At 42.0% G+C, this 27284-nt stretch overlaps 1 protein-coding gene across 3 annotated transcripts; it reads left to right on the forward strand.

Annotated features, from left to right (window-relative positions):
- The first annotated feature begins 5682 nt into the window (after positions 1-5682).
- MTFMT (mitochondrial methionyl-tRNA formyltransferase) lies at positions 5683-27188 on the forward strand. 3 transcript variants are annotated; one of them, XM_084887787.1, is made up of 9 exons: positions 5683-5900; positions 8453-8662; positions 9790-9912; positions 12502-12604; positions 13893-13968; positions 15458-15549; positions 22225-22303; positions 23134-23216; positions 26572-27188. In XM_084887787.1, exons 1-9 carry the CDS (start codon positions 5692-5694, stop codon positions 26764-26766), a joined length of 1170 nt encoding a protein of 389 aa, XP_084743913.1. In that variant the 5' UTR covers positions 5683-5691; the 3' UTR covers positions 26767-27188. The 3 variants fall into 3 exon arrangements, with proteins under 3 accessions (XP_084743913.1, XP_084743914.1, XP_084743915.1); XM_084887788.1 differs by having other exon boundaries at positions 9814-9912; XM_084887789.1 differs by lacking the exons at positions 22225-22303; positions 23134-23216.
- The last annotated feature ends 96 nt before the right edge of the window (positions 27189-27284 follow it).

A 27284-nucleotide genomic window follows, 5' to 3' on the forward strand; every position in this document is an offset into this window, starting at 1 on the left:
ACATTCAGTTCTATGCGCGCCATGTGCGCGCGACTCCGGGGGCCCCGCCTTTCGCCGTCCCCCGGGATTGTCTCCCCCTGCCGGAGCCTGGGTCCCCAGGGTCTGGCCCATAACTTCGGGCTAGCGCTGCCGGTTAGGGGGTTCAGCCCAGGCTGGGGGTTCTATTTCCTTCCTGCTAGGGAACGCCGGGCAGCACCCAGCCCTCTCCTCCTCTCCGGCTGCGACCTCTCCGCGCCCGCGTGCGTGCGAGCGCGCCGCATGTCTCCATACCTTAGGCTTTTTTTCAGCTCCTCTGATTTTCCTTCTGGTTTTCTCCCTCCTTCCTATTGTAGAGTTTTCAGTCAGTCGACTACCTGTAGCTCTGGGCAATGTCCACTCTACATTTTAGTTGTATTCCCTTGAAATTGTTGTGAGCTGCTGCGGCTAGGTGTATACCCGAGCAGCCATCTTGGATCCTCTCTTAACTATCTTTTCCAAATTTGTATTTCTTTTTTTTTTTTTTTTTATTGATTTTTTACAGAGAGGAAGGGAGAGAGATAGAAAGTTAGAAACATCGGTGAGAGAGAAACATCGACCAGCTGCCTCTTGCACACCCCCTACTGGGGATATGCCCACAACCAAGGTACATGCTCTTGACCAGAATCGAACCCAGGGCCCTTCAGTCCCCAAGCCTATCCATTGAACCAAACCGGTTTCAGCAAATTTGTACTTCTTTTTTTTTTTTTTTTAATATATTTTATTGATTTTTTACAGAAAGGAAGGGAGAGAGATAGAGAGCCAGAAACGTCGATGAGAGAGAAACATTGACCAGCTGCCTCTTGCACACCCCCCACTGGGGATGTGCCTGCAACCCAGGTACATGCCCTTGACCGGAATCGAACCTGGGACCTTTCAGTCCGCAGACCGACGCTCTACCACTGAGCCAAACCGGTTTCGGCAAATTTGTACTTCTTAATCCTATTTCTCCCAGCCCCCCAACCTCTTCCCATCTGGCAATCATCAGTTTATTCACAGCATCTAGAGTCTGTTTCTGTTTTGTTTGTTCATTTATTTGTGTGGTTTTTGTTTTTTTAATTCCACATATAAATTAGATCCTATAGTACTGGGACAATTTTTCTTTTAAAGCTCCCCCTTTTGGCTCAGATAATTTTTAAAGATCTGTCTTGGTTTAAAAAAAAAAAAAAAAAAAAAAAAAAAAAAAGAGCCGAAACCAGTTTGGCTCAGTGGATAGAGCGTCGGTCTGCGGTCTGAAAGGTCCCGGGTTCGATTCCGGTCAAGGGCATGTACCTGGGTTGCGGGCACATCCCCAGTAGGGGGTGTGTGCAAGAGGCAGCTGGTCGATGTTTCTCTCTCATCGACGTTTCTAGCTCTCTATCTCTCTCCCTTCCTCTCTGTAAAAAATCAATAAAAAAATATATTTTTTTTTAAAAAAAGGAAGTCTTCCTTGCCAGGTAGCTCAGTTGATTGGAGTGCTGTCCCAATATGCCAACGCTGTGGGGTTCGACTCCCCAGTCAGGGCACATACAATAAGCAACCAATGAATACATGAGTAAGTGGAACAAGGAAAGGATGTGCCTCCCCCCACCTCCCTATACCGCTAATAAATTTTAAAAAGGAGTCTCTTTGTGTTCATTTCTTTCCTAATTTTTCCCTTTTTACATTTTGTTTGTTAATCTTCATCCTAGGATATTTTTTCTTTTCTTTCTTTTTTTTTTTTTTTAAGAGAGAGTGGAAAGGAGGGGGAGAGACAGAGAGAACATGGATGTGTCTTTCACATCGACTGGTTGTCTCCAGCACATGCCCTGACCAGAGCCAGGATTGAGCCTGCAACTGAGGTACTTGCCCTTGACCAGAATCCAACCCAAGACCATTCAGTCCACCACCAACGCTCTAACCAAGGAGCAAAACCGGCTAGGGCACTTTTTACATTTTGTAATAAATGGAGGCAAGTAGGCATACAAAACAAACTCAATCATTGTTGCCAGAAGTGTCTGTATCCCTGTTGATATTATATCTTTGCTAAACAAGAGCCTTCGAGGCCAAAAGGTTTTCTGAAAGAAAGGGTTTATTGGGCCATATGCTAGCCAGAAAAAGGACCAGATCCTGGGACACACAGCCTAAACCACCGGAAGAAGGGCTGGGAGGAGGAGACAAACATGTCCACCATCCCGGAGCTGACGAGCTCTTTAAAAGGTGAAGTGAGCCAGTTCTAGGACAGGAATGACCAGAGAAAATTCCGAGATGTCCTGAATTAAATTGCAGCTGGCCTGAGGGTAGAAGGGAGAGAAACAAGAGGTTCATCAGTTAACAGCAAAACAACTGCTTACATTACTGAATGGTGAAACTTTGAGTTAACTTCCAGGTGGCTATTTCTGCGTTTATCTAAAAAGATTAGCCAGGAGCCAGTGAACCTCCCCACCCCCTCCCCCCAGGAGCCTAAGCTTCTTGCTTAACACTTGAACTTTCCAGACTGTATCCCCTAACCAATCCTAAAGAACAAACATGTTTTCCTTGCACCCTGCACCTGTCCCAGAACTAGCCCCATCCCCTTTATCTACAGCAAATGTAAATTCTTTCAAAACAACTTATGGTGGGATGGGAACCAGGTGGAGGGGAGCTATGGAGGGAAAAAAGAGGAACAACTGGAATAATCTGAGCAATAAAGATTTATTAAATTAAAAAAAACACACACACAACTTATGTCTTCTTCCCCTACTTGGTGTATGAAGAGCCTGTCAACTCTGGGACAACGGACATGCTGCTTTCTCCATCTAGCCCTGCTGCTGGTGATTTAGACTTCAGGTCCTGGTGTTGTTGTTTGTTTGTTTGTTTGTTTTGTTTTGTTGCTTGCATTTGGTTTAATAAACCCATTCTTTTTAAAAAGCTTTCGGCCATGACAGCTTTTTGTTTAACAGGTGCATAGTCCATAAGGAAGAAATATTTGCTGCGTCTGGATTGGATGTTTATAATCCCCTTGGTTTACTAGGTCGACTGCCAGCAGCCAAGGGGTACTTCCTATCCCTAACCTGCTCCTGAGTCCTGTGCCTCACATCTGGCTTCCTTCAGATGTCATGTGACCTCTCCTCTCCGGTCTCTCTCCTTCCAAGGACACCCAGCTGCCTCTTAGCTCTCCCCTGGGACGAAGGACATTCCAGTCTCCCGCTGGGGGAGTCTGTTGCATATAACAGCCTCCTTAGTAATCATCTTCGGTAAGAGCGGTGGGATACCTAGCACGTCCGGCCTGTCCTCAGCGGGTGGTCTTGCAGTCCAGCCCTGCATTAAGAAAGACGGGACACATTTGGGATTGACATTGCCTACGGAAACACAGAGGGCCTAATCCGTATCAGAAGCGCTGCCGCTCTATGACCTCCTCACTGTCAATGACTGGAAAGGTTGGTGAGCAACGCCTCCTAGCGGAATTCGAGTGCAACCACAGGCAGGAGATGGCCATGGTACAATAGTAGTACCATTTTACAATTCAGGAAAATTGAGGCTCGGTGTATTTATTGTGGCTGATAAGTGGTAGATCCAAATCTGTCTGATGACAAATGAACTATGATCACCCTACAAAATCCTTTCCTCCTCTCAACCTTCTGGTTTCTCCCAGTCGCTGTGTGGTTGGCAGAGGGCTCTGTGAACAGCTCGGGACAGCTCTGGGGACAACTGTGAAGAACTAGGCTGCTGAAAATTAAATGTAGGCATAATGCAGGCTCTCTAACTCAAGAAGAGACGGGACAGTAACACAAATATAAGTAGTTACACTTTAGACAGCAGCCAGGGTCGAAGATGAAATCCAAATGACTATTTTAGTTGTGTTTCTAGGTCATGTTGTATGGGATAAGACCATTTCTTAAATATTAGAATCATATTCCACTTACCCTAAGAGAGGATACTGAAAGAGAATTCCATTGAAAGAATAGAAGGCTTGGGGTCCCATCTCACTCTGCATATATATGATCAAATGAGCGGAATCACTGGAAATACAGTCTCTCCCTCCCTCTTGCCTCTCTCTTTTTTATTCAACATACAGGTGAATGTATCAATGTGTGTGCATACATTAGCAACTTCCCTCAATAACTCCAAACTGTGAGAAGCAGAGGTCCCCACAGAGCATTAAGAGGACGCATGCAGAACGACATTACATCCACACACGCAAGAGCCCAGGGGAGGATGGCTAAACTTGGCATTGAAGAATGTGTGATACATGGAAAATAAAGAACATTATAACCTGATGAATAAAAAGATAGATACAGAGGCAGTAAAGCACCCAACAGGCTGTCAAATTACAGCGGGAAGGCTGGGGAGTATTGGGGTGGGGAGGAAAATATCAATAGATCAACCAAAGGACTTGCATGCATGCATATAAGCACACCATTGGACACAAGACACTGGGATGGGGGGAGGTAGGGTGGGATGTGGGCATGCGTTAGAGGTTAGGGGTGGCTGGGGGAAGGTCAATGGGGGGAAAAGGAGATATATGCACTACTATATGTAATACTTTAAACAATAAAAATATTTTTTTAAAAGAACATGTGATAGCATTTAGAAAGCAGGAAGGTGGAGAGGGCATTTACGAAGGACAACATGAACAAAGACATGGAAGCAGGCATGTTCAGAGCTCATCATTTAGGAAAACAGACTGGTCCAGGTCCACGGGGTCTAACTCTCTGCGATGGGGAAAGCTGGTGAGAGTGACAAGAAAGGAGTCTGGTCTCCTCTCTCTACAGCCAGGGTGTGTGACCACATTCAAGGTGAAAGCCATTGCATTGTCCTGGGGGTACAAATCTAATCACTAGAGGTCCTTAGAGGTCTTCTACGAGCACTCCCCGCCAGCAGCCGTCATTTCCCCTAAGAATCTCCTTTATGGTATCCCTCTGTGTGGGAGGAAGCCCACAGGGGAGAGTGATACCAGAGCGAGTAACTGAGCCTCATTTTCCTGTGCTGCCAGACAGGGCCGCTGACGGGCTTTCAGAGGACACAGGATCGCTGTGAATGCCAGCTGGTCAGGGTCACGCTTTGGGGGCTACATGGACTAGCTGTGAGGACCTTAGGTAATTACTCAGCTTCATGGGGCCTCCCATTCTCCTCAGCTAAATGGTTGTAATGATATTTGTCTGGTTTGCCGAAACCGGCTTGGCTCAATGGATAGAGCGTCGCCCGGGTTCGATTCCGGTCAGGGGCATGTACCTTGGTTGCTTGCACATCCCCAGTGGGGGGTGTGCAGGAGGTGGCTGATGGATGTTTCTCTCATCGATGTTTCTAACTCTCTATCCCACTCCCTTCCTCTCTGTAAGAAATCAATAAAATATATTTAATATACATATATTTGCCTGGTATGAATGATATGAGGATTAGCGGAACTAATCAAAATGCTTAGCCAAAGCGTGGCATATTAAATACACAGTAACTATTAGTTATCATGGCTGAGAAAATAACAGAATTATGTAAATAAATGAGATTTCATTATGTGAAAACACATGCTTTGTTCCAGAAAGAGTTCTTGGGGGTGGGGGGAGAAGGAGATTAGATAAATCGTGCAAACAAATGCAATAAAAATCACGGGGACTATTGACCCGACGAATACCGCCAACCAGACAGGCCCCGCCCCCGGTCTCCTCCCGGGTCCGCCCCTCGGCCCCGCCCACTCCCGCTCCGCCCTCCGCGCCTGCGCAGCGCGGCCCCGCGGAGGCCATGAGGGCGCTGGTGCGGCGCTGCTGGGGGCGCCGGCCCGTGGGCGGCGGCGCGGGCCCGAGGCCGGGCCCCCAGGGGCGGGCGCTGGCCGGGCTCGGCGGGGAGGACGGCCGGGGCCCCCGCGTCCGCGAGAAGCCGCCCTGGCGGGTGCTCTTCTTCGGCACCGACCAGTTCTCCCGCGAGGCGCTGCGGGCGCTGCACGCCGCCAGGTACCGGGCGGGGCGGGGGACAGGGGTGGGGGGGCGCCGAGGTCCCGCCCTGCAGCCGCCCCGCAGTGTGGGCTCCGGTGGGGTGCGGGGGGAGTGCGGGCCGGATCGCGGCGAACCCGGCGCTGACGCCCGGAAGTGGCGCCGCACCCGCCGGGGACTGTCCGGTCTGCTCCCCGCACGCCGGCCGGGCTGTCATCCGCCCAGCGCTACCCGCTTGGCGGGCATCACTTCAGAGTCCTCCCCTTTCCACTTCCTCCGATTCATCTTTTTACCCTCAAGTCCCTGGGGCTGCTTCACGGGCGCAGGCAGCCCCTTGCACACCCCTGTCTCATTCCTTTGCTCCCCACCCTCTTCCTGTGTGCAACTGGACCTATTTTATTATTATTATTATTATTATTATTTTATTTGAAGCATTACAAATAGTAGTTCATGTCTCCTTTTTCCCCCCTTGACCTCCCGCCAGCTTCCCCTACTCTCCCCCGCATATGCCTTCACCTGCCCTCTCCTCTCTTGTATCCATTGGTTATGTCCATATGCATGCATACAAGTCCTTTGATTGATCAAAGGACTTGTATGCATGCATATGGACAGCCCTCCCCCCCACCTCTCTTGCCTTCCCACTATAGTTTGACAGTTTGTTCAATGGTTCTTTCTCTATAACTATTCCCCCCCACACACACTTCTTTTCTTTGAAAAATCTTGCAACTGCAGACTAGAAATAAACATATAATAACAAAAAAACGTCTGAGTCCCAATTTCATTGTCCAACAGTTCTGAGACCCAGTTTCAATGTCAAATAGTTCCTTATGTGTACATGCCAGCAATGATATCTGGATGATGGACAGATGGTGGCAATGAAGGTCCCACCCTCTCTGGTTTGGTCCCCGGCAGCCTGCAGCAACGCACAGCTGCTGACCGCTAGCGTGGCCAGGCGTCCTCAGCGTCTTCCATCTCTGGACTGTTTCTCCTCTTGTCTTCGTGGTTGGAGCAGACCTGACAACTCCTCTCTGTTGCAGGAATCCCCATGGTCTTGGAGTAGTTTTCTGAACATATACAAACATATTCTCCACCCAAACAACTGGACCTATTATCTAGGGCTGAAAATAGGACACAGTCCAAAAAGCAGATTCAGAGGAGTAAATATAGAAAGCAGAGCTCTTAGGTATATGTTTGGTATTTTTTAAATTTAACAAATACTATTTACTAGGAAAAAATATTGTGATCCAGCCTGTCCTGAAAGTTCATGACAGGACTATCCCCATATACATAGACTGCTCCGTCTCAAGTTTCCCCACTCCGTTTTCTCCGGATGTGTCTGCTCCCCGCTCATTTCTGTCATCACCTGCACTTCACAGCAGCCCTCATTGATTCCCTCCTCAATCCTCTTGTAGCACATTTCTCCCTTCACACATGCTCCCTCTGCCTGCCCTACACAATGCACTCCCCCCATGCTGTTTGCCCCAGATGGCCTCCCACATCCCTTACTGCACTATCCTGGCCCTTCTGCTGATACTTCACTTGGTGGCTCCATTACTCCTGCTCTTTTGGGGCCCTCTGTACACTCCTCCTAACTCCTCAACATGTGATGCGGTACCTGCTAATAAACCAGTGAACAGCCCCGCCGGGCACTGGAATACTATGCAGCAGATAGAAAGAATGAGATAGTGCTGTATGTACAATCATGGAATGATGCCCAAGAAATACATTCTTGTTTTTCCCTCCAAGTATTTATCCCCCAGTTCCTCCCTTCAGAGACAGTCACTGTTTTTAGTTTCTTATTCTAGAAATGTTCGTTGCATAAGTTAGCAAATGTATAGTTAACCCATCTTTTCCGAAAGACTCCCATAATAGCATATATAATGTTAAGAGCGAAAAACAAAACACGGAGCAGCATATGTACTATCCCAGTTGTTTAAAATGTCTGTACTACATGTGTTTCTGTATGTTTCTGGAACTGTGGGATCCCTTATCACGTCCCGAGTGGTTCAGGGTCCCATGTTCTGGAGAAGGCTGTACACAAATGAAAAGAGACTGGAGAAGAGTTAATTTGGGAAAATGGGGGCCAGGCGGGAGTCCACCTCTAGGGGGAGGACTACTACTGCTCTGGCCTTGCTCTCCCTTTTATTGAGGCTGTGGGAAACACCCATATCCTGTCCGCAGGAAATTCCAATAATAGACAATCAGCAAGAATTTACGTATGATTAATAGGTGGAGATTGCTTTAACTACCAATATCTCAACTAAACAACGAGTGATTAGCTCCGACCATTCAGAGCAAGGGTGGCCAGCCTCCCGGATTCCCTTTTCACATTTCTCTGTTAGTGACAATGTTCGCTTCCGGCATAGAGCATAGAGCCGTGCTGGTCCAAACAGTAGTCAGTAGCCCCATGTAACTCTTCAAACTTAAAATAATTAAAACTAATTAAAAAGTGAAAACTCAGTCTCTCAGTTGCTCATGAATGTAATCATAAAAATACTGAGAGGTGGGTGACATAGTTTAATACTGTCATTGTCTTAATACTGTCATATTTTCTTCCAATCTTTACAATTTAGGGAAAACAAAGAAGAGCAGTTAATCGAGAAACTGGAGGTGGTCACAGTGCCTTCCCCATCACCGAAAGGACTGCCGGTGAAGCAATATGCTGTCCAAGCTCAGCTGCCCGTGTATGAGTGGCCAGATGTGGGGTCTGGAGAATATGATGTGGGAGTGGTCGCTTCATTTGGCCGGCTTTTGAGTGAGGCTCTTATTCTTAAATTTCCCTAGTAAGTTTTATTTATAAGGAAATATAGTAGAGAGACCTTGGTCTTTATGTATGGACCTCGTATCTACAAAATGCAATCATTTGAACTCTTAATTCCTCTTGCTTTAGTATTTGTTCTTAAAATAAAACATTTTATTAATGGATTGACTTGTTAAAATGTATGATGCTCTTTCACTCGCCCTCATTTAAATTTTATACATAAGCTGCCCGGCCGCTGTGGCTAGGTGGTTGGCAGCAACCCAGGCACCAGGTCAGCAGGGTATTTCCTGTCAGGGCTGCGGGCTCCGTCTCCAGCAGGGGGCGTGCAGGAGGCCACAAAAATGTGGATGTTTCTCATCTATTTTTCTATCTCCCCCTCCCTCTCTCTCTAAAATCAATAAAAAACTTTTTAAAATTTCATATATCTGCTGACAACTCCCAAATGTGTCCCACCAATTCAGATCTCTCCCTGAATTCCAGGCCCCTAATGCCCACTGCCTCCTCCACAGCCCTGGACATCCAACATTTGAAAGGTCCACAACTGTATTCCTGAACTTTTGCCCAAAATCTGCTCCCCCTCAAATCTTCATCTCAGCAGATGGGACCTCCAGCCTTCTGGTTGCTTAGCCCCAAACCTTGGGAGTCATTCTTAATTCCTTATCTCACACCACACAGATCAGCACATTATTTAAACTGCTCATTATTGTGTGATAGGAGTATTGGGATAAACAGTGAAGGTGATGGTACTAAAAGAAGCTTGTTTTAGGCATCTATATGGAAACCAAGAGAAGTGAGGGTAATTATGTAACTAAACCATATGAGATGCATAACAGGGTTTGAGTGGTTCTCATAGTTAAAAAAAAAATGCATCTTTTGTTTAAAAACTCCCAGACATTATGAGCTGTTGTGCAACATCTTTGTAACAATGAATAGTTGTTCTTGCTCTGGTTTTAACTGAGTTTCATTGGTCTCATAGTAGAGTGACTTTAGCTCTGGCTCCCTTTTCTGGTGGTACAAGTCTAGCGACAACTATTAGTTTTTCAAAATTTGGGGGAAGGTTTAATAATAAAAGGTAGCGTATTAGTTTAGGTAGCAGTAACTAAAAGGCACAACCCACTTGCATACTAATTTCTGCCTTTTCTAACTCAGTGGCATATTGAATGTCCACCCCAGTTGCCTCCCAAGGTGGCGTGGTCCAGCCCCTATAATCCATACCGTGCTTCATGGAGACACAATTACTGGAGTAACAATTATGCAAATCAGACCTAAAAGGTAAGAGCCTATTTTCTTTTCTTGAGATTTTTTTTGTGATTTTGAATGTTGATATCAGTCCATTGGAGGGGCTGGGTATGGATGAATGGATGATGCTCTGATTTCTCCAACTCCAGAGTCCTTCCTTTGCTTTTATACTTTCTGTTTTTTTTCCTGGTTTCTAACATAAGCCATATGTGTTTTGGTATTTATGCCCTTGTGAAATTTTTAACTTGTTAATTGAAATAAATTATATTATTAGCAACTGGATATTTATAAAAGACTAGTAGCCCTGCACATGAATCCATGTGCCAGTAGCTCTCTGCAGGGCCTGGCCGCTCCACGCCCACTGCCCAGAGGCCCCTCCGCGGCTGGGCGCAGAACACTTGCCTTGTCACTGCAGCAACGAAGCAAGCATCCCACCAGGCGGCTCATGCTGCCCACTTAGCAACCGCCTCCCTCCCCTCCCCACGGACTGGGGGCCTCTGACGGGTTGAGAGGATTGGGCGCCGCCATCTTCTGGCTATGGGTGCCGCCACCTGTGTGACAGAGTGATGGTTAATTTGCATATTACCCTTTTATTAGGTAGGATGTTATGTAAATGAGAAATGGATTTTTATAGTAGTTGCTATGAATCTCGGTTCTACTGGCCCTGGTTTCTATAATAAAACTATGGTCAAAAGTGTTTTGGAACCTGACATAAGAATATATTGTATACCAATGATTTTCTTAAACATTTCATTTTTTATTATACCTGCAGTCTAAGAAATAATTATTTAAAAACTGCTTCAGGAAAAAAGACTGCCAATTGTCACCTTATGTCTCCATAGAAACTAATAATTCTGACGTTCAGAAGACCAACTCAATATCTGGGATTTGCTTTAATTCGGGAAAAGGGTGGGGGGAGATGAAACAGGAGTGTCAAAACTTTGATAATTCTAAAATCTGGGTAATGTAGATATGGTGATTCGTTAGACTATTCACTGTTTTTGTGAATGTGATTTTTCATAATAAACATTTTACTAAAACTTACAGGTTAAAAATAGAATTAACGGGTCTACAAAGTTAAATATTCGAAATAAAGCATATTTCTAATAAAAGCTAATGGCTAGTATTTACAGAGCTTGATGTGACAGGACTGGTGGGGCCGCCCCTCGAGGCGTTGCACGTGGGCTGCCGTGCCCGCCTGCGTCATGAGGGGCAGAGAGCACAGAGGCTCGCCTACGCCCAGCGCCCGGCCGTGGGCGCCTGGATGGTTGACAGCCTGACACTGGACGCTGCTCCGCGCCCCTGGCGGGGGCCGGCGACCAGCACCCGGTCCGGTAACGGCTCCTCAGTCCCCTAGGCGTGGCCCCGGTCTCCGGAGGGCATGCGGGAGGCAGGAGCAGGCGCAGGACCGAGGGGGGAAGGTGTGTAGGCGTGGGCTGCTTGGTGAAGGTCTGGGCATTGCTTACTGCCCACGTGGGTGAAGAGTGGCGGCAGACTCTTCCTTTGGGGGGTGCCCCCTGCAGCCCGATGGTTCTGCCTTAGCGGGTTGAGTGGCACAGGTGTTGGTGGGCAGCCGTTCTGCCTCTTAAAGCAAACCTATGGCCGTGCCCTGATGCCCCCACAATCCCGCTGGAGGTTGGAGACGGAGCCACAGGCCAGGGGAACCTCCAGCGGGTGAGGCCTGGGGTCCCCGAGGACTCACTTCCTGTGCGGAGACCCTCCCCTCCGGTGGGGGACTCACTGGGAGCGAGGGGGGCGGGCGGGGCCTGCCATCTGTAAGGAGGGCCCTCCCGGCTGCACGCTCTCCCGGGCTCTGCAGACACTGAGCCGGGCGCCAGAATGGATGTCCGGGTCCTGGCTTTCCGCTTCGGGTGCCGATCTGGGGCCAGAAAGGTGCCCGTGGGAAAGGGGGAGCAGGGGGAGGGGGGTGGCTGCCCTGCGGGTGCTGGACCTGCCGGCACCACGGACGTGGCTGCTGTGCTGCACCTGACGCCAGGGCACAGAGGAAGGGGCTATTTCTACGCTCAGCACTCCGAGCAGTGGGCACTGGGAATGGTTTGTAGCCTGACATGCCCGGTGGAAATAAATAAATTAATTAATAAATAAAATTAATAAATTAGATAAAAATAGAGAATCCAGAAACAGGAAAAAAATGACTGTGGGAATGCAAATATACTTGTATCTACTTATAATCAGCAGTGTTTATAATCTAGCAAAACTCTTGTCCTTTGAGAAAGAAAATATAAAAAAATAATTAGGAATGTTTTTATTGTACTTCCTTAGAAAAGAAATTCTTTGCTCTATGATTTCATTATACAAATAGAGATTTTTTTTTCCATACTATTTATTGCTAATGATAGAATTATCTATAATTGCAATCAAATCCCTGATATGCAACTTTATACTTTTACCCATTAAGGAAAAATAAATTTAAAATCTTAAGTACAGGTCAGATTTTACTCACCTTTCTTTCAAACTGACATTTATCTTTGCAAATAGCTAACAGTCAAATTTGTGGCCAAGGCTAAACTATCCTGGTAGTGTATAAATGCTCATGTAGACAGACATTATGATAGAAAGAGACTGTCAGAAATCACATTACTTTTTTCTTTTTTTTTGTAGATTTGATGTAGGTCCAATTCTCAAACAGGAAACCATTCCTGTGCCCCCCAAGAGCACCGCAAAGGAATTGGAAGGAGTGCTGTCAAGACTGGGTGCCAACATGGTACAGTTCTCATATCCCACTGCTTTTACTCATTTAGCAGATTTAAATGGTTATGCTGAGAAAAACAATTTTATGATATGTAGTTTTAATTCTTTAAGAGTGGTTTCTACTCCTGACTTCCTAAAAACTAACATGTCATTTGTGGTCTCATGTGTCTTTGAGGATTACACAGTTTGGGTATTTAATAAAGGTTTTCAAATGAAACACTTGATCTTATGTGGGCCATAGTTTCACAGCAAGGCTCTAGACCTGTGGTCGGCAAATTACGGCTCTTCGGCCCTTTAAGTATGGCTCTTCCACAAAATATCACGGCCTGGGCGAGTCTATTTTGAAGAAGTGGCGTTAGAAGAAGTTTAAGTTTAAGAAATTTGGCTCTCAAAAGACATTTCAATCATTGTACTGTTGATATTTGGCTCTGTTGACTAATGAGTTTGCCGACCACTGGCCTAGACTATCCTTCCCAATTTCACTCTCCGCAGTCTCATACGAATTTCCTAAGTGACTCGTGGCTTCCCTCCAAGCACTCTGCCTGTGTTCCAGTCATTTGTATCCATATGCACTGGAATTCTGCTGGCCCAGCTATACATGAACTCCATGGCCTTGTATAGTTCATTGAATCTGTATACAGTAGGGTCTGAGAAAATGCTTTATAACCAAATTAATGATTTTCATATGAACTAGTTAATTTTCTGTAGAAGAAAACTTTTCCCCCAACTATATAGATGTGTCGTATTCTAGGCACTCACCTTGGAAATGCTACTATAATAGTGGATGTCATTTATTGTGCCGGGATATTTTATAGACTGATTTTTTTACTTTTCCAACAAACCTTTGAGGTAGCTCTTGTTGGTGACTGTTTTACAGATGATGCCATTGAAGGTCACAGACAAGTAAAATAACTTTTCCACAATGACACAGCTAGTAGGTAGTGGAATTTGGATTTGAATCCAGAGCTTTGTGATTCCAGAATACACTCAGAGACTCCACTGCCTTCCTCCCTGCAGGGTGAGAGTGTGGATAACTGAGCATAGTCTGTCTGATCCCAAAAGCTTGCACATCCAGTCAAAGCTCAGCATTCACTGGAAGCAAATCAGTGACCTGCACTCTGCAGAGAGCAGCCTCTCTATGGAAACCCCACCGAGCAGACGCGTGTGCTCACAGCCTGGGCCAGTTTACTATTGACCTGCCACACAGCTTTTAAAGCTGTGGCTAATTTCATGATACTGGGTTGTAATATAATTCTGCTTTTTTTTCTTTTCATCTTGTATATATTGCTCTTCTTTTTTAGCTTATTTCAGTTTTGAAAAATTTGCCTGAAAGTTTGAACAATGGAAGGCAGCAGCCAACTGAGGGGGCCACACATGGTAAGTGAAAGCTACAGACTCTTATCCCTTGCCATGGGTTTCCTTTGTCATGTTTTTGTTTTTGTTTTTGTTTATGTGTGTGTGTGTGTGTGTGTGTGTGTGTGTGTGTGTGTGTGTTTCTTTATTGATTTTTAGAGAGATGCAGGGAGGGAGAGAGAGAGAGAAACAGATTTGTTGTTCCACTTCTTTATGCATTCATTGGCTGATTTTTAAAAATATATGTTTTTATTGATTTTAGAGAAAAGAAGGGAGAGAAATAGAAACATTGATTCATGGGCTGCCTCCTGCACACCCCCTACTGGGGATCGAGCCCACAACCCAGGCATGTGCTCTGACCAGGAATCGAACCGGACACCTCTTGGTGCATGGGATGACGCTCAACCACTGAGCCACACTGGCCAGGCTAATTGGTTGCTTCTTATAGGTACCCTGACTAAAGATTTAACTCACAGCTTTGGTGTATCGGGACAACACTCTAACCAACTGAGCTACCTGGCCAGGGCAAAGGGTTTTATTTGACTTGATAGTAACTGAACACTTTTGACTTCTTCATTTGCACATTTCTCTTAATTTTGACTAAAAATTGAATGCCCACTTGATGTCCTTTTCTAAAGAATGGTTGGTAAGGTCTCCCTCTCCCTATCAACATGCAGATTCATGAAAGATTTGAAATGTTTTCTCTACTCTTTATGTTGAAAAGTATCAAACACAGAGATAAGTTGAAAGATTGATTAGCTATTTAACCCAGAGTCAACAATTATTAATTTTTGGCCATATTTTCCTTTATTTTCTCTAAATGTTTGTTTGTTTAGCATGTGGATTTTAATTTCTGCTTAGCCATTTGGAATTTTGCATCATGACCTTTCATCCCTAAACACTTTGGCATGCATCATGAAAAATGAGCAGTTCCACAATAGTATCCAATCCATATTTAATTTTTCCTAATTGTCTAAAAACACATTTTATTTTTCCAACTGAGATCCAATTGTAATTAGTTGTTATTACCCTTTATTCTCTTTATAGTAATTAATTCCTCCACTATTTTTTGCCTTCCATGTTACTGACTTTTTAAAAATATATATGCTTTCTTATTGATTTCAGAGAGATAAAACATCAATGATGAGAGAGAATCATTGACTGGCGAGCTTCTCCTTCATGCCCCTCAATGCATTACTTACGGCATTTCTTTTTGTCTTGCAAAAGTTTATTTTTATGTAGTCACTTTTATCATTTTCTTTAACTGCGTTTGAATTTTGAATTAGAGGATTATTTTCTACACTTAGGTTATAAAGAAATTCACCCACGTTTTCTTCTAGTACCTGCATGATTTATTTATTTTTATTTTGTATTATGGAAAATTTCAAACATATACAAAAATTGAGAAAATAATGTAATGAATTAATCTTGTATCTATTATTCAGCATCAATAGTTATCATTTTATGGACATTGAACTTGATATTCATTCTTGCCATTGGCTTTATCTTGTAGCCCCTAAGATTTCTGCTCGTACCAGCTGTATAAAATGGGAGGAACAAACTTCAGAGGAAATATTCAGACTTCATCGTGCCATTGGAAATATAGTAAGTTGGAAGTCAGAATGCAGTTTTACTTAATTGTGTGTGTACTTCACTTTCAAAATAATTTTATTTAAGAATGAGTCTCATAAACTAAACCTTAAAAATTCTGAAGTTCATATTTTTATTGTGGTAAAATATACATAACATAAAATTTACCATTTAACTACTTTAGGTCAGTAACATTAAATATCCTCTGATCTTTAGTTTGTTCTTCAGAAAATTAGGGCTGATATAATATATATATAAAGTATCTATTGGGAACTCTTTTCCCCTCCCCACATGGGAGTCTGTCCTTGTTCTTCAATAAATTTTCACCTTTGCTATATATATATATATATATATATATATATATATATATATATATATAGGCATCTGTTATGACCAAAGTATAGTATACGACACAGATGAGGTACTCATTAAATGATATCTGCTATTTATTCATTCATTAAATGGAATATTGAAGGCTCATATTATGTCAGGCATTATCCCAGGTTCTAGAGATAAAATGATGTGGGAAAATAACAAATAAGCAAATAACTAAAAATATCAGATAGTGTGATAAGTTCTTTGATGAAAATTTTAAAAAGATAGACTAACTGGAGGTTATTTTAGATTGGATAGATGGGGAAGACCTCTCTGAACTAACATTTAAGTTGAGATCTGAAAAACAGTAAGGAGCTAGCCATGCCAAGATCAGTAAAAGAACATTCCAAGCAGAGACAAAACCAGATAAAAACATTATAAAAAAAGTAAACTAAAAATCAATATCCCTTATGAATATAGAGGCAGAATCCCTCAATATAATTAACATACTGAATCAAACAACATATGGAAAAAGATTATACACTATGACTAAGTGAGGTTTATCCAAGGAATGCAAGGTTGACTCAACATGCAAAAATCAATCAAGGCAACAGCATACTAATAGAATATAATACAAGAGTCACAGAATTATCTCAATAGATACAGGAAAAACATTTGACAAAATCGTGTCCTTTTATTTTATTTTATTGAGGAAGGAAGAGGGAGAGAGAAATAGAAACATTAATGATTGGCTGCCTCCTACACACCCCCACTAGGGTTCAAGTCCACAACCTCGGCATATGTCCTGACTGTGACCTCCTGATTCATAGATCGATCCTCAACCACCGAGCCACCCCGGCCAGGCCAATGTCCTTAATGATTTTAAAAAAATGCTCAATAAACTAAGAATAGAAGGGAACTTTCCCAACCTGATAAAGAACATCATCTACTACCAAAAAGCCCACAGTTAACATATTGAATAGTGAAAGACCGAAAGCTTTCCCCCACTAAGATCAGAAGCAAGAGAACTATCACCATTGCTACTCAGCGGTGGAGGTAACAGGGAAGGAAAAGACACAAGGAACCAGATTGGAAGGAAGAAGTAAAACTATCTCTATTTGCAGATGACATGATCTTAGATAGAGAAAAACATAAATAATTCCCCCCAAAATGGTAGAGCTAGTAAACAGTAAAGACCTAATAAATAGAAAGACCTCTGTGTTCATGGACTGGAAGACAATATTGTTAAGATGGCACCATTCTCCAAATTGACCTACAGATTTGACACAATTTCTATACAAATCCCAGTTAACTTCTTTGTAGAAATTGACAAGCTGATTCTTAAATTCATACTGAATCCTAAGAAGACCAGAATAGCCAAAAATTCTTGATAAAAAGAACAAAATTGTAGGACTCACACTGCCTAATTTCAACACTTGCTGCAAAGCTACAGTAATCAAAGTGTGGTACTGACATAAACATTGACAGACATACAGCTCAATGGTGTAGAATTGGAAGTGCAAAAATAAACCCATACATTTGTGTACAGTTAGTTTTTTTGTAAGGGTGCCAAGACAATTTGATAGGGAAAGAATAGTCTTTTCACCACATGGAGTTTGGACAAGTGAATATTCACAATCAAAAGAATGAATTTAGCCGAAACCGGTTTGGCTCTGTGGTAGAGCGTCTGTCTGTGGACTGAAAGGTCCCAGGTTCGATTCCGGTCAAGGGCATGTACATTGGTTGCGGGCATATCCCCGGTAGGGGGTGTGCAAGAGGCAGCTGGTCGATGTTTCTAGCTCTCTCTCTCCCTTCCTCTCTGTAAAAAATCAATAAAATATATATTTTTTTAAAAAGAATGAATTTGCCAAAACCGGTTTGGCTCAGTGGATAGAGCGCCGGCCTGTGGACTGAAGGGTCCCACGTTCGATTCCGGTCAAGGGCATGTACCTTGGTTGCGGGCACATCCCCAGTGGGGGGTGTGCAAGAGGCAGCTGATCGATGATTTTCTCTCATCCATGTTTCTAGCTTTCTATCCCTCTTTCTTCCTCTCTGAAAAAAATCAATAAAAATATATATATTTTTTAAAAAGAATGAATTTGGAGTCCTACCTCACACTGTATATAAAAAATGAACTAAAAAATGGATTAGAGACCTAAAGGTGGGAGCTAAAACTAAAATTCTTGGAAGAAAACAAGGGTAAATTTTAATGACTTTGAATTAAGCAATGGTTCTTAGATATCTTGCCTAAAGGATAAGCAACCAAACAAAATAGAGAAACTGGACTTGGAAATTAAAAATTGTTGGGCTTTGCCAAAACCAGTTTGGCTCAGTGGTTAGAGCACCGGCCTGCGGACTGAGGGGTCCCAGGTTCAATTCCGGTCAAGGGCACATACCTTGGTTGCGGGCACATCCCCAGTGGAGGGTGTGCAGGGGGCGGCTGGTCGATGTTTCTCTCTCATCGACATTTCTGACTCTATCCCTCTCAATTCCTCTCTGTGTAAAATCAATAAAATGTATATATTTTTAAAAATTGTTGGGCTTCAACCTGGCTGGTGACTCAGTTGGTTGGAGTGTTGTCCTGTACACCAAAAGGTTGCAGGTTTGATTCTCAACCAGGGCACATACCTAGGTTGTGGGTAATATCCCTGACCTCAGTACATATAGGAGGAAGCTGATCAATGTTTCTCTAGCATCACTGTTTCTCTCTTTAAAAATCAATAAAAAAGCATATCCTCAGGTGAAGATTAAAAAATACAGTGGGGCTTCAAAGAACATTCCCCAGAAAATGAAAAGACAACCTATAGATCAGAAGAAAATATTTGTAAAACGTACATTTAATAAGGATCTACCGTGTTTCCCCGAAAATAAGACATCCTCCGAAAATAAGACCTAGTGCATGGAAAGATAAGACATCCCCTGAAAATAAGACCTAGCGCAACTTTGGGAGAAAAAATTAATATAAGACACTGTCTTATTTTCGGGGAAACAGGGTAGTGTCCAGATTATATAAAGAACTCTTAAAACTCTCCAGCAAAAAGACAAATAACCTGATTAGGAAATGCACAAAGGATCTGACATGTCTCCCAAGCAAGATATATAAATTACCAATAAACCCATGGAAACATGATCTACTTCTTTAGTCAATAGGAAAATGCAAATCAAAACTACTCTGAAATACCACTTCACACCTACTGGGATCACTATAATTATTATAAAACACAGTTCCAAGGGCTGGCACAGATGTGGAGAAATTTGGAGCCTTCCTACATTGGTGGTGGGAATGTAAAATGGCGCAGCTGCTGTGAAAAACAAGTTGACAGCTCCTCAAAAAGTCAAACACAGAGCTATATATTACTGCATGATGACCCTTATTTCTGCAGTTCACCTTTCCTCTCCACTGAGAAAAGCTGGTGCTGTCACAGAAAGAGCCAGAAAGGGAGATTTAATTCCTAGAGCTGCCATTTACTATGAAGAGCAAAACCCTTATCTTCTCTGACCTTCTGCTTTTTTACCTCTAAAATGGGGTTAATGACCCTGTTCACACCTGTCAAGATCAGAGAAAATAAACTATGAATTTAAATCCATGCGAACATATAATTTTGACGGTAATGATGGTGGACACTGAAATGACTATATTCTTACCATCCCTTTTCTTTCTGCGATGCTCTGATGATAGATGAAAATAAGCTTCACTCCTCAAGAATAAAAACTGTATTTTGGGGCCCTGGCTGGGTAGCTCATTTGGTTATCGTATGGTCCTTATACACCAAGGTTGTGGGTTTGATCGATCAGGGCACATACAAGAAGCAACCAATGAATAAATAAGTGGAACAACATGTTTCTCTCAAATCAATTTAAAAAAAGATCTGGCCCTAACTGGTTTGGCTCAGGGGATAGAGCATCAGCCTGCGGACTGAAAGGTCCCAGGTTTGATTCCAGTCAAGGGCATGCACCTTGGTTGCGGGCACATCCTCAGTAGGAGCTGTGCAGGAGGCAGCTGATTGATGTTTGTCTTTCATTGATGTTTCTAATTCTCAATCACTCTCCCTTCCTCTCTGTAAAGAAATCAATAAAATATATATTTTTTAAAAAGACCTGTATATTTTTATTATATTCCTAACATATTCATAACTCTCAGTATATATAAATCCCTTTTTAGTCAGAAAGCATGTTTCTAAAGTATTTTGAGTTCTTTGACAGAAAAAGATTACACACATGAAAAAACTTCTATTGGAAGTAATATGAGTGAAACAAAATGTGTCAGCAAGTTATAGAGAGGATACTGTACCAAAATGTGTCGTCATATCAACACTATGATCTTTTAACATTTTTAAATTTAATGTTCAAATCTTTGCAACCATTTAACTCTTCTAAAAATTAAATGTCTTCTTTAAGGACCTCATTAAAAGAGCACTGAGCTGAGGATGAAAAAACAGATTCTGATCTTTGGCTCTGCTACTAAGTAGCTGTGTCTAACTTTGGGAAAAATAGCTGCATTTCCCTGGGCCTCATTTTCTTTACCTATGAAATAAGATCAAGCTACACAGTCTGAAAATAAACTTATCTTTAATTTAGAAAATTGAGATAACTTATTTTCTGGTATGTGTTAATTTTGTTAGTATCTTTAAATCAACTTCTAGGATGTCAGATACATATTCTGTGATAAAGGTGACATACATTGCAGGAAAGAGTGAGATGGATTATCCAGTAAGTAGCATTGGGACAACTGGTTAGCCTTAGAGAGCTACCTTTTAAAATCAAAATAAAATCTAGATGGATCAGGGATTTAATTTTTTTACAAACCCTACCAAAGACGGGAAAAAGCACAATTAAATAATTGTATTTTATTTAATAATCTTGAACTATAGGATGAGCCTCCTTAAGCATGATATGAACCACTGAAGTTATGAGAGAAAAGACTTAGATATCACTCCATAAATATAAAAAACTTAGCATGAAAAAAAATAGTGTAAAAAGTCAATTAACTGGGAAAAGATTCATAACACATTGAAGAATTAAAGGTCTAATTTCCTAAAAATATAAAAGGCTTTCACAAATTAATAGGCAAAGAAGAACAACTCAGTTTTATTTTTAAAAATGGACAAAGGGCATAAATTGGTAGTTTTCATAAAAAATAAAATTGCAACTAAATATATGGAATCACTAATAAACAACAATATATTCTCATTTTTTCCTCCTATCAGCATTTTAACAGGGAAATGTTGATGCTCTCTAATCCAGGTAGCCCATAAAAAAACTAGCTCAGCTGGTGTGGCTCGGTTGGTTCGGCAACATCCCATGCACCAGGAGGTAACAGGTTTGATTCCTGGCCAGGCACATGCCCAGGTTGCAAGCTCAATCCCTGTAGGAGACAATCAATCAGTGTTTCTCTCTCATCGATGTTTCTATTTCTTCTCCCTTCCATTCTCTGAAATCAATAAAAACATTAAAAAAAAAACTATTTAAAAAAAACATACATTATAACTACCCTCAAATATATATGTATAAAATTCCTCAAATATATTAAAGTCCTCAAACATATATCTAGCAGGCTATTTATCACATTTTACAATTTTATATAGCAAAAAAATAAAAATAATGAATATTGATCATAAAGATAGTATGAATTATGGTACATTAATAAAATGAAATACTATGCAGCAGATAAAAAGAGTAAGATAGATAAGTGTCTACTAAAGAAAAGTTGTCCATGATTTATGGTTAAGTAAAAAAAGTTCCTTATAAAACTGTATGCTCTAGATTTTTATTTTTATTTATTTTTATTTTTTTTAAATATTTATTTTATTGATTTTTCACAGAGAGGAAGAGAGAGGGATAGAGAGTTAGAAACATCGATGAGAGAGAATCATCGATCAGCTGCCTCTTGCACACCCCCTACTGGGGATGTGCCCACAACCAAGGTACATGCCCTTGACAGGAATCGAACCCAGGACCTTTCAGTCCGCAGGCCGACGCTCTATCCACTGAGCCAAACCGGTCCCGGCAAATGCTCTAGATTTTTAATAATAGAGGCCTGATCCCTCAGGGACTCCCCCCGGGGGTCCTGGATTGGAGAGGGTGCAGGTCGGGCTGACGGACTTCCCCAACCCCGTGCATGAGTTTTGTGCACCAGGACTCTAGTAAAGATATAAACATTGATTTTAAAATAGTGTTTAATGTTAAGATCTTATAAATTCTGGAGACTGATGTAGAGGGTCATATTATGTTCTATTGCATAAGACTTAGAAACTGAGTTCCCAATTCTTCTGTAATTGGGAGACAAGTGAGCCCTGACTGGCACAGAATGGTAGTTAAAAGGTTTGGGGGTTGAGGACATTTCTTTAACCATCCCTTCTTTAATTATATTTGCAGATTCCGTTACAGACACTCTGGATGGATAGCACCATTAAACTTCTGGATTTGGTAGAAGTTAATAGTTCAGTCCTCACTGGTATTAACTTTTGAATAGCTGACATAGAAAATGTTTTCACTATAATCTATTTGAAAATGTGTCTGTTTTACCATAGGTCACATTTACAAAAAGTAGGAATTTTTTTAGTTTGTTTGGGTTCAATAATAATAATATATTACATTCATTGAGTGCCCATTCACATGTATTTTCTCATTTAATCATCATAGGAACCTAGGAAGTAGGCAGAGCAGCGGCACTATCCCGTTTTAAGCTCTGTGTTTTCCCATACTAAGCTTTTCAGGGGGTGCAAAATGACTTGGTTAATTTCATTCTGGTGAATGTCATAATGAAAATGAGCAGCTCAGTGAGGTCTTAGGCCAAGGTTCGCCATTTCACAATACAGGCCTGTTCTGAGGCCCATCAGTACCCCCCTCTCCCAATGTGGTGGGCTGAAGGAGTGAGCCACAGTGGGTGCTGGTGTCGTTCAGAGTTGGGAATCTAGGAATTGGTATGAGTTTAGTCATGGATGAAGGGGCCGGCTTTTATCCTAAGCCTCCTGTATATTTCTCCCCTAGTAGCTATTGTAGTTATTTCCCCAAAATGCTCAAAACTTCTGGATTCAGCATTTTTAGGTTGACCTTTGAGAGACTGGGTAAAGGACTCATAGCTTATATGTTTGGAAAGCTTCCGTTTGGGTTCAAGGTACACACAAAATACTGTGGCTCCATTTGGGTTACAGAGTCAAGTTATCAGCAAATGAGTCCTCTGTAGTTTTAGTACTGCCTCCCAAGATGATGTAATATTTAAGAAGCATAATGAAGTGTAATTATTCTCACTCTCTCGTGTCCCTACCCCCCTCCATTCTTTAGATCCAAAATTTGCAGGACAGGCTGTTATTCCAGGATCCGTAATATACCACAAACCGTCACAAAAGCTTCTGGTTTGTTGCAAGGTACATTTCCTTTAGTTTAAAATATCATACTTGTTTTACTAAATTTATAGTTTGTATCATTTATCGTTTTTAGTTGGGACTTCACTGAACTACTTGTCTATCAGATTGAGGCAATGGACTTTTTTTTTAAAAGAAATAGTAGACTCTTATATAATTTTTTTAAATTGATGAAGTTTTGCCAAGGCATTGTTACTCAAACAATGAAAGAAAATTCAGTAACCATAGTCCTTCTTTTGAAGAAATTTTATATTCTGTGTAAACCAATTTAATTAACAAGCTCTTTTTATCTTGTTAATATGACTATCATAAAAGATATCCAAGTATTTAGCTGAACTACAGTGCATATGTCCTACTTGCTTTTACTATTCAACAGTGGTTAGACATATTTCTAATGATTTAAAATGACTTTGGAACCATTATTGTTTTATAAGACAACTAGAGGCCCGATGTACCAATTTGTGCATGAGTGGGGTCCCTAGACCTGACCAGCAATCAGGGTCAATAAGGGCCAGGTGATTGGGGCCTGCCAGCCTGGGGGAGTTAGGGGGGCTGGGAGGGAAGAACTGGAGGAGGGACCGCAGGCCAATCGGGGCCTACCGGCTGGGGGGTAGGACAGCACACAGGAGGTTAGCCATCATCCCCTAGGAGGGAGCCAGCCCTTGGTCTCCCTGGGAAAGGGGTCACATCTGCTGCCGCCCATCCCCGGTTCCCCGTCTCATTTAAGGCCTGAAGGCCCTGGGTGGGGTTGGGAGAGGAGGCAAGGGTTGCTGGGCCAGGCGCAGAAGGAACAGACACCAAGGCTACTGGCTGGCCCCAGGAGGTTGGCTGTGAGAGCACACTGACCACCAGGGGGCAGCTCCTGCATTGAGCATCTGCCCCCTGGTGGTCAGTGTGCATCGTAATGACTGGTCATAACAGTCGCTTAGGCTTTTGTGTAGATAGATGGTGTTTTCCTCAGAAGTCTTCCACATTCCTTGCATTTCCTTCATATGGCGTATATGTGAGATGTTTCATGCTCACGAAGGGATGTTTAAAATGTATGATAGATTGATCTGACCTACACAGACTGTAGATACAGAACCCCTGTCAACCTCCCTTTGTGTCTCTTCAACTTATTCTGGACTGACTTTGGGTGCATATGTCTTGTCCTTGGCTGGGTCTGTAGTTTGCTCTCATTGAAGAAGCCGGTGTTGTCTGCATATGCGAGTTTGAGATCCACAAGTTGTGTCATCTCAGACCAATCACTCATATTGACTGGGCATCAGTTTTCCCTGTGGATAGTATTGGATTTGTCTACTTTTTAGAGTGGTTGTACTATGTGTACTGGTTAATAATGCAGATTTTTTAAAATAGATGGAGTTACACATGTTGATATGTATATATGCGATTTCATATGTATGCTATTTTGTTGTATTGACAAAAAGCTTCAAAACTTCATATGTCAAATTTGCTAAAGATGTTAACATCATAGATATTTTTGTACACTTAAAAATGTCAAATTTCATGCAAAAAAAGCATTTGCAAGAAGATTTTAAAAATATATATTTTATTGATTTTTTACAGAGAGGAAGGGAGAGGGATAGATAGTTAGAAACATCGATGAAAAAGAAACATCAATCAGCTGCCTCCTGCACACCCCCCACTGGGGATGTGCCCACAACCCAGGTATATGCCCTTGACTGGATTCGAACCTTGGGACATTTCAGACTGCAGGCCGATGCTCTATCCACTGAGCCAAACCGGTTAGGATTTTGTGGGAGGTTTTAATTCATTACTTTATTTTGAAGAAAAGTGGTGCTGAATACTTCAGGAAGCTTATGGTGAACATGACCCATCTCAAGACACTTGTGAATGCTGGTTTAAATGCTTTAAAAGTGATGATTTCAATGTGAAAGACAAAGACGTCCAGGTCAACTGAAAAAGTTTGAAGACCAACAATTACAAACATTATTGGATGAAGATTCGTGTCAAACTCAAAAAACAACTTGTAGAAAGATTAAATGTTGCTCAGCATACAATTTGCTATCGTTTACAAGCAGTGGAAAAGATTTTAAAGGAAGGAAAATGGGTGCCACATCAACTGAACGAAAGACAAATGGAAAATCAAAAAGTCACTAGTAAAATGTTGCTTCAGTGGCACAAAAGAAAATCTTTTTTGCATCAAATTGTGACTGGCGATGAAAATTGGATTTATTTTGAAAATCCCAAATGCACAAAATCATGGTGGATCCAGGTCAACCATCAACATCGACTGCAAGGCCAAATCGCTTCGGAAATTAGACAATGCTCTGCGTTTGGTGGGATCAGGATGGTGTGATGTATTATGAGCTTCTAAAACCAGGTGAAACCATTCATGCTGATTGCTACCGACAACAAATAATCAGTTTGAACTATACTTTGATCGTAAAACAACCAGAATGTGCCAGAAGACAATTTTGGTTCATGATGACGCACCATCACACATTTCAAAACCAGTTAAAGACACATTAAAAGATCTTGCCTGGGCTGGGACAGGTTTGGCTCAGTGGATAGAGCGTCGGCCTGCGGACTGAAAGGTCCCGGGTTCAATTCCAGGCAAGGGCATGTACCTTGGTTGTAGGCACATCCCCAGTGGGGGGTGTGCAAGAGGCAGCTGATTGATGATTCTCTCTCATCGATGTTTCTAACTCTTTATCCCTCTTTCTTCCTCTCTGTGAAAAATCAATAAAATAAAAATTAAAAAATTAAAGAAGATCTTGCCTGGGAAGTATTAGCCCACCCGCTGTATTCACCAGACCTTGCTCCAGATTACCACTTGTTCTGATTGATGGCACATGCACTTTCTGAGCAGCACTTCAAAACGTACGAAGAAGTGGAAAATCGGGTCTCTGAATGGTTTGCCTTAAAACAAGAAAAGTTCTATTGGGACGGTATGCACAAATTACCTGAAAGAGGGGGAAATGTGTAGCTAGCGATAGACATTACTTTGAATAAAGCACTTTTGATGCTTCTCTTGAAATTTTCATGTTTTCTTTGATTACAAAATCCGCTATTATTAACCGGTACACATAGTATTCTGATAACTAGCCATAATAAGAAGCATGGACACACTCTGAAAACTATAAAGCATCATGCAAATATACCTTTTTATTCTGCTTCTTTCTGTTTAAATGGGTTTATACAGATCTGTATATTTGTTATCCCTCCTTGGTAATACACTTTCAGCCTCAAAGAATCGTACATATTATAGTGCTCTTTGCAGCTAAGCATTTAGTAAAAGTGTTTTAGTTGGTTTGTTCTCATGATAAAAGTTTTATAAACTAAAGTTTACTTCATTTTACTACTTCATACTCACTATTTATCTTTTGCCCTTTAGGATGGCTGGATTGGTGTTCGGTCAGTGATGCTCAAGAAAACACTAACAGCTACTGATTTCTACAATGGATATTTGCACCCCTGGCACCAGAAAAACCCCCAAGTTCATCCAAGTCAATGCAGATTTCAGACTCTCAGACTTCCAACAAAGAAGCAGGGGGAAAAAATTGTTGCTATGCAACAGTGTACTAAGTAGTTTAGGAAGAAGACAGGAAGACCTTTTACGTATTTGTAATTTATTAAAAGCTTTATTCATAAGGAATTACTTTGATGTTTCAAGGAATATGACACTGTTGGAGAAGAGGAGATTATTATCCAAAATATTAATTACCTCACTTTTTGCTTTTTGTTTGACAATAGTTAAACACTTTTCTAGCCTGGACGATGTGGTTCAGTAGTTGAGCCAAGTGGTCACGGTTCAATTCCTGGTCAGGGCACCTGCCCGGGTTGTGGGCTCAAACCCCAGTGTGGGGCATGCGGGAGGCAGCCAATCAATGATTGATGTTTCTGTCTCTCTCGCTCTTCCTTCCTCTCTGAAACAAATTTTAAAAAACAACAACTTTTCTACTTGAATAACAAAAGAAACTTTAAATAAAAACTTATTTATGTCAAAGTCAAGGAGATTTTATGTTTCCCTAAGTGCAACTAATTGATATTTTTAAATTTATGTCCTCATTGACTAGGCTTTTATTCAGGAGTAACCTGCATTTCTGA

The sequence above is a fragment of the Pipistrellus hanaki genome, assembly GCF_964339955.1.
Source record: "Pipistrellus hanaki genome assembly, chromosome: 1".
Lineage (NCBI taxonomy): Eukaryota > Metazoa > Chordata > Mammalia > Chiroptera > Vespertilionidae > Pipistrellus > Pipistrellus hanaki.

Bases quoted from the DNA above. Each gene is read 5' to 3' on its own strand.
- MTFMT (XM_084887787.1), top strand. From the start codon at position 5,692: ATGAGGGCGCTGGTGCGGCGCTGCTGGGGGCGCCGGCCCGTGGGCGGC. The intron at 22,304-23,133 runs GTATTAACTTTT...TCCATTCTTTAG, and splicing joins TAATAGTTCAGTCCTCACTG to ATCCAAAATTTGCAGGACAG. The intron at 23,217-26,571 runs GTACATTTCCTT...TTTGCCCTTTAG, and splicing joins AGCTTCTGGTTTGTTGCAAG to GATGGCTGGATTGGTGTTCG.